An 8,392-nucleotide genomic window follows, 5' to 3' on the forward strand; every position below is an offset into this window, starting at 1 on the left:
AAGTTATATTCATCTATATATCTATAAAAGTGAACGTGTCTGTCTGTCTTTCTGTCTGTGTGTCTGTGTGTCTGTCTGTCTGTGTACATTTCCCTACGCAATAACTCTGTCAATTTTTAGTCTATAGACTCGAAATTTGAAATACCGGGTACTGAGATTTGGGAAAATCGATGTGACGGGTGTCAGCCAGAAATTTGGCTGTTAAGTGGTAAAATTTCAACGATTTGACCTTTAAGAACTCTACACAACTCCTCCGACAATTTTGGGTCTACACCCTTGAAATTTTAGATATAGGTTCCGTGGACATGGATCTAACGTAATAACTTGATTTGAGGCCAAAACAATAAATTTTCAGGGGTCATAATAGGGGTCAAAGTTTAAAAAATTACCCCCTTTTTTTTTGCTCAGCATACACCTCTAAACACCCGGGCAACGCCAGGCACCCATGCTAGTAATATATATTTGAAAGATAGCTACTAATTTGTTAAATTGTACTAGCGAGGAGGGCACCCGGCTTTGTCCGGCCATTAACTATGCTTAAATAAGATATTTTAATTTGTCCAGATTTCGTATGTATTATTATAGAGTTGTGATTTCAAAAGTAAAAAAAGAAAAATTTTAGGTGCCATCAACTAGAATCGAAACCGTAGCATTCAAATCTAGTAATGTTACCATTGTACCAACGTGATAAACCGATTAAAAATGAAAAATAAAAAATAAACTAAAAAGAATGTACAAAATGTTACTGATTTTTTTCAATTTTGACACATTTTTGACGGCTTGAAAACTATTTTAACCAGCTGCAGAACCATAAAAGAACGGTCCATAAAAAATCCACTCATTTGAAGCCCCCAGCGCCGCTTGGCCGCTTTTATTTTCAGGGGAGATAGAGTTTGAAAATATGGAGACAGACAGGCAGGGAGACAGACCAATCGTCAGACAGACTGACAGACAGACAGAAAGACAGACAGACATATAGCGGTTTACATATTAGATTTTCACTCCAAACAAGACACAGAGTCACTTGGATGTAGGAAGATACTGTCTGGGACATAATTTTCAGGAGTATCATGTAGGGAGTTGAGTATCAAAGTGTCTGTTTATATTACACTTGAACTTCTGCAAATCAGTACAGACAGGGAAGCATGTATTCGAAAGGGAATTGCAAATCTACTCCGAGAGAAGAAACAATTAGAGTAGAAGGTTTTCTGGCATATATGGATCTCTGATGTGTAGATGTAGGAATTAGCTGTTTATCGGGTTTGTTGAGAGTACGCCGAAGAGGTGTTAGGGCTTGAAGTTCTTCAGAGCACCTACCATTAAAATATTTGTAAAACAGGTAGAGGGGTGCAACATTTTATCAATGAGACAGTGGTTAAAGCCAAGTTGACAGTGCGGGACCTATTAGATTAGCGACTCTCTTTTAAACACTAAGAGAGAGAGAGAGAAAGAGAGAGAGAGACAGAGAGAGAGAGAGAGAGACTAGGAGCAGATGCACCAGCACAAATGTGGCAACAATACTCCATACATGGGCGAATGGTAGCCTTGCAGAGGTATAGGATACTTTCAAGCGTAAGTAACTTTCTAGCAGGGTAGAGAGAGCCCACCTTCTTTGCAGCAGCCTTGGAAATGCCCTCACTGTATTTGTTCCAATTCATGTTCCCTGTAAACGTTAAGCCGACCAGTTTGAAAGAAGTACTTTCAGGTAATGTATTTTTAGCCATAACTATTAGTGATTAAGAAGGTTTCTTGTAATTATTAATTTTATAATTATATTTTAGTTTTTTTTATTAAATTTTTAAAATTATTTTTACGATGAAAATTGAAAGAAAAGACTAATCGTATGAACTTTTCTTTCAGTCCTATATGCAAATGAGGTTCATGGATTCCTGCCATAGAATCATGCCATTCTTGGAGAGGACCCTTAATATGTACTGTTGTGGCAACCATTTCTTCATGGGAGAACATGTAAGCATATTTTTATTCTATGAACACATATATCATTTTGTTACGTAACACACCCACACGCACACATAGGCGTAACCACATATATCATTTAGTAAGGTAACACACACACACACACACACACACACACACACACACACACACACACACACACACACACACACACAGAGCGTAGCTACATATACAGGTTGGCCCACCTTAAGTAGCCCGATTTCTCTAATCATTTTTTTTTTTCAGATTAAGCTTCCGAATTTCTTAAAAATCAACATTTAAAATTTTTTATGTATGGTGTTTTCGTTGCAGCAGAAAATAGTGATTGTGAAATCCTATAAGAACAATAAGCAAAGGATTATGGCCACCACGTTCCCCGGACTTGTCATCATGTGATTTTTATCTTTTTTGTCATACGAGGGTCGTTCCAAAAGTAAAGCCTCCTGTTTGTAAACTTAAAAGGTTGAAGATCTACGAAGACGGGTGTTGTACAAAAAACAAAAAAACAAAAACAAAAACAAAAACAAGCGACCTTTTGTGCCTCAGAATGACTCTTTTTTTATATAGGCACAACTATTTTCGAAGTTCTTTTTCCAGGAATTTAATGAAACATCTCTGCTTCTGATGCACGTGCATGGCAGGGGTTGTTTCTTAGAGTCTTACACCGTCAATATCTGCAACAAAGAGATGGAACTTTCAGGTCAAGGTGATGAATAGCCGGGTGTGTATATCAGTGTCTGCTAACAGGTAAATATCGGGGACGACATATATAACGGGAACGACATTTATACGGAAGATGAGACTTTTCTTGGAGGTTTCAAATTATTCTTAGAAGAAATATGAATGTGAAGAGGGATGTAGTGAGAGACACTTCTTTTAACACAGAGCGGAAATACGTTACTTATGATGGAGACAGACAGATAACACTTTGGAAAGGTGTTACATATAAATGTTCTTTTACAAAGGCGATAGACAAAAACACATTACCTTTCACATTGAATGATGACAAACGAAGACTTATAAATAACTTGATGATCTTTATTCATACCAGCTAGTGATGATTATGATGATGATGATGATGATGATGATGATGATGCTTATGATGATCAGGAATTCAATTGCTTTTAGAATTACATTGTCTTGCCACCCCTTTCTTCCGCTTACGAAAGAGGCTTAGCTAACTCTCCTCCACTTCCATCGAACCTGTCTGCCTGATTTCGAACCCTCTTAACTGAATATATTGGATCTATCTTTCTTTGTGACGTCAGAAACATGCCCAACCACGTGAATATTTTCTCACGTGGATTCACATACACATATGACCACGACGTTTCTGCAACAACAAAGAAAATTCCTCAATCCATTGTCTATTATTCCTAACTGACCTATGTTTGTTTTATAATTATTTCTACTATAATGGCAATTCACTAAATTCCTGGAATCGCATCTAAATAACAATATTTATTCTTTTACAACTCTTGAATACCAGATTCGATCCTAGCCTTTTCCTTATAATAAATATTATTTTTAATCCTATTTGTCTTTCTTTAATTACTGGGGTCTGTCACTTCCATATATAACAAAGGGGCATAAGTTCAGTCATCATAACAATGCAATTTTTCGTAACTCAAAAAGTTGAATAGCTATGAAAGCGGGAATGGTGCCATTAACACGAGCAAGCATTTGCGCACCAGAATTTATTTTTCTGTATAGAAATTTCTAAATTTTTAAAGCGTTTTTGCGAGGAGTTCAATGACGCATCTCTGCTTCTGACGCATGCCCATGGCAGGAGTTGCTTTTTAGAGTCTCACACCGTCAATATCTGAAAAACAGATCATGAATGAATAATTTCAGATCAATTCGGGCGGAATAACAAATAGAAAGCATTACTTTTGGAACATCCGTCGTATATTAAAAGACAAAATAGACAGCTTTCAATCTTGTTTTTCACCGAATTGCTTTACTAATCCTATGGAATCGCATCTAAACAACAATATTCTTTTCAACTCTCGAATACCAGGTTCGATCTTAGTCTTTTCGTTATAATAAATATTATTTTTAATCCTATTAATGTCTTTCTTTAATTACTGGGGTTTGTCTCTTATATAACAAAGGGGCATACGTTCAGTCATCATAACATTTGCAATCTCCTCTGATCAATTCGGGCGGAATAACAAATAGGAAGTGTTACCTTTGGATCATCCGTCGTATATTAATATACAAAATATTAAACTTTTAATCTTGTTTTTCACGGATTTTTTTTTTACTAATCCTATTTATTTTTTATCCATGCTCAGCCGATAATGTGCGACATGATGCTCTACTGTTTCTTGGAAAGTCCCATGATGGAGTTCCATTCGATGTTCCAAAGCTACCCGAAGGTGATGGCCCTGTGGAAACGTGTTGGCACGCACCCGAAAATCGCCTCCTACCTGAAAACACGCATCAACAACAACTGGTGACGTCCGACGTACACACATCTTTCACGACAAACGCGATAATGTCCCCGATTTTCAGCCGACCAAAGGAGACCTCTGCTTTTTCTCTTTTCCCTTTTTGCCTTCTTAGTATTTGTGGATGTGACCAGACTCTCCATGCTTTCGCTTCATATTGGAACAACAAAATAAATTAACAGACGAATAAAATAGTAAATCATTATCACATGCGTTGTTTTCTTACATATCCGGGTCATTCCAAAAGTAAAGTCTCCTATTTTTTTTTACTCAAAAGTTGAAGAGCTCCGAAGACGGGAGTGGTACCATTAACATGAGCGACCTTTCGTGTTCCAGAATTAATTTTTTCACAGTCATCACAGTTCTCAATGCACTTTTGCCAGCGATGGCTGTGCATCGGCGTGGGAGCGTGCTTTGTCATACGAATGTCATTCCAATAGTAAGACTTCCTATTTTTCATAACTCAAAAAGTTGAATAGCTATGAAAACGGGAGTGGTACCATTAACACTAGCGAGTATTTGTGCTCCAGAATTTATTTTTCTGCATAGAAATTTCTAAATTTTTAAAACGTTTTTTTCCAGGAATTCAATGACGCATCTCTGCTTCTAACGCATGTCCATGACAGGAGTTGCTTTTTTTTGTCTCACACCGTCAATATCAATATCAGATCATGAATTAATAATTTCAGTCATCATAAAAAGCAATGTGCAATCACCTCTGATGTATTCGTGCAAAATATAAAAAAAGGATGCATTTTTGGAAGAACCCTTGTACTTCATTTATGTACTTTTAATTTGAGAGTTGTACACCAAGATGTTTGTTCACATAACATTTAAAATTTTACAGTTAGGTGAACAGGATGCAGGGAAAAGGTCAAAAGGTTAACAATTCTAGGAAAGAAGCTATTAGAGTAAAAAGTGCTCCCATATCTGGGGACGTGAAGAGGTGGAATTTTGCTTAATGTTTGGGGTATTTATGAGGTATCTTCCATAAGTTTCCAGGCTTTTTTGTACAGGCATTTAAAATTGTCTAGACTCTTGAAAATTCAGTATTTTTATGATTTCAGATTCAAATGAACAGCTACCGAAGGAATTGGAATACACCCTACTAAAGCATGATTCTCACAGCTGGTGAATTTCAAAAATGCAAATGGACATGATGACACTTTAGAAGATATAGAACGATATGCAATAAAAATCTGTTGTAAACGTAGAAAAAATGCCACAGAAACGTATGGAATGCTTCAGACTGCTTTTGGACCATCTTACATGAATCGAGCATCAGTTTTTGAATCACATAAGAAATTCAAGGAAGGCATGGAGTCTTTGAGGGATAATGAAAATGTGGGAGGAGTAAGGCAGTTAAAATGCTACAGTTGATTGGCCAAATAAAGAATTTCATGGATAAGGATCGTCGTGTGTCTCTAGAAACAATAAGTGCACAGTTTGATGTCAGTGTGGGAACTGTACACACAATTATTTGTGAAGAACTGGAGATGTGGAAGATTTGTGCGAATGCACCAGTTCACAACTCTAACTTTGTCATAGATTATTTGACCAAGATGGGAATAAAAACATATCCTGACCCTATCCAATAATCCAGACTTTGATTCCTGAGACTTTTGGTTATTCCCTAAGCTCAAAGAAAACCTTAGAGGCTAACGTTATGAGACAATTGAGGAGATGAAAGAGCCTGTTACGCAGGTCATTGACACGTTCACACAAGAGGGCTTCCATGGGGCCTTTCAGAAGTTGTTGAACGATACAACGTGCATTGCTGCCGGAAGAGATTACTTCAAAATGGATTAGAGTTTCATGTGTACTATCAATAAAAATGCCGATACGAAAACCTTCTGGAAACTTATTGAAAGCACCTCATACACTGGGGAGGCATCAGTGCAGTGAGTTCATCAAAGGATATTTGATTAAATGCATAACAAGTACACGTGCAAAATTGCTGTGATGAGAAAAAGAACTTGATTGAGAGTGTGGGAACTATTAGATTAGGGTCTCTTTTTTGGGTCCTGTGTGAGAGGAACAGGCTAGATGTAATAATAATATTCCATACATGGGTGAATGATGGCTTTGTAGAGATATATGATTCTGGCAAACGTGAGAATTTTTCTAGCTGCATAGAAGGAGTCAACTTTATTTGCAGCAGCCTTGGCAATGCCTTCTATGTACTTGCTCCACTACCTGGCACCTGTAAATGTAAGGCACAGTAGTTTGAATTATGGACTCTCAAGTAGGGTCCTATTAGCCATAGCAATCGGTGATTCAAAAAGTTTTGTTATAATCGTTAAAGGAAAGAAGTTTTGTCTTAGTAGCATTAAATCGATTCTTGGACCAATATTATACTTGATTCTTATAAACGCTATCTCTGAGTCAATTGTGGCAAAAACGAATATATTTGCTAATGACATGACGCTTTATTCTCGAGCACATCCTTAATCTAGGTAACGTATGAATCCTTACAAAATGTCCTCCAGTTCCATGGTGGAATAGAGACATTAATGGATGGTAAAAGTAAAGTTTATATTTAAAAAAAAAAAAAAGACAAAAATTATAAATAATTGCTTTTATTTTCAATTTCCAACTTTACTTTTATTTACAATTTATGAAAGTTTTCAAATTTATTCAAACTAGTAATCCTTCACTTCAATTTTGCGAGTAATTTTCTTTAATGGGAAAAAATGTCATGAAATAAGGATAAAAATTCTTCTGTTGCATTTGTTATTTTGGACATTTAAGATATAATAATGTAACTTTTATTTTTCATAATTTATTTCTGCACGCGTGCGCACGCACACACACACACACACACACACACACACACACACACACACACATATATATATAACGAGTAAATGGTAAATGGTGAAAAAACCGGAAAAGTACTTAATACTACAGTAGAGCAGAATATGTTTCATTGCCGTTTTTTGGTCTACTTAGTTACACATATTTCCCTTACCAAATCAAATTCATGATCTGATAGTTTCGTCAGACTTCGCAGATTGAAACCTGCGAAGTCTGACGAAACTATATAACTGACTGTTTACTTCGTATGCCTAGTGACTTGGGATTTATAGACACTTAATTTCCTTAAATTCTTGGGTTAATTTCCGATGGCGTTTAGGTAAAATTCTAGCCTACGATGTAAAATATGCGTGAATATTATATTTTAATTCATTTATTATTAGAGACAATTCTTTATTGATAATTATATTGCACCCAATACAGAGTAGTGATTTCAAAAGTTAAAAACAATGAAATATGACGGATACCATCAAGTAGAATAAAAAACCAAAACATATAGCTCTGCAGGAGTTTTGGGTATCACTTCAGCTAAGTTGGCATAAATGTAGATTTGGACATATATAAATGTAACACACTAAGCTGACTTACACCTGAACAGTTCCAATTTTTTTTATTTTGATCCTTTAACAGCTACTTTTTACCGACTAAAAATAAAATTAAATTTGTTCCACATGTCAAAATCCTCTATATATCAAGTTTCAAGTTCGTAGACGAAGAATTGACCTAGTAGTTTGGCAGAAACCGTTTCGCACACACTGTGTTCGCTCTGTTGTTGATTTATATAAACATTCTTTCATTCTGGAATGTTTAATATTCCCCATTGTTTATTGTTCTATACTTTGACCGATATTTCTCTCACATATTTCTGGTCAAATTAAGCATTTCAATAGGCAATGTTGGAAAGCTTCGCATTCCTCAACTAGAATTAATTTGTGTGTGTACAATCCACCAAACGCTTCTCTTTATAGGGGTTCCTGCCAAATATCTAACACTTGAAAGTAGTGTAGTATATGTTCTGTTACCATCAGACCATCCTCCCAAACATTACCTCCTGCATTTTTTGCTAGGGGGTAGTGTAGTATTTTTTCTGTTGTGATGATATCATCCTCCCAGGCATTATTTCTCCCTTCTTGTGGAGGTAGTGTAGTATATATTCTGTTGCCTTG

At 36.1% G+C, this 8,392-nt stretch overlaps 1 protein-coding gene across 1 annotated transcript; it reads left to right on the forward strand.

The window, feature by feature from the left end:
• Positions 1-1,868: 1,868 nt before the first annotated feature.
• Positions 1,869-4,578, forward strand: LOC145265717 (S-crystallin SL20-1-like). Its single transcript, XM_080121772.1, has 2 exons — positions 1,869-1,968; positions 4,254-4,578. Exons 1-2 carry the CDS (start codon positions 1,873-1,875, stop codon positions 4,416-4,418), a joined length of 261 nt encoding a protein of 86 aa, XP_079977898.1. The 5' UTR covers positions 1,869-1,872; the 3' UTR covers positions 4,419-4,578.
• The last annotated feature ends 3,814 nt before the right edge of the window (positions 4,579-8,392 follow it).

Source organism: Euprymna scolopes, chromosome 40, assembly GCF_053919585.1.
Source record: "Euprymna scolopes isolate OS-2025 chromosome 40, ASM5391958v1, whole genome shotgun sequence".
In the NCBI taxonomy this organism is placed as follows: Eukaryota; Metazoa; Mollusca; class Cephalopoda; order Sepiida; family Sepiolidae; genus Euprymna; species Euprymna scolopes.

Excerpts from the sequence above, each read along its gene's own strand:
- LOC145265717 (XM_080121772.1), top strand. The coding sequence starts at position 1,873 with ATGAGGTTCATGGATTCCTGCCATAGAATCATGCCATTCTTGGAGAGG. Across the intron at positions 1,969-4,253 it reads ATTTCTTCATGGGAGAACAT|CCGATAATGTGCGACATGAT; the intron begins GTAAGCATATTT and ends ATCCATGCTCAG.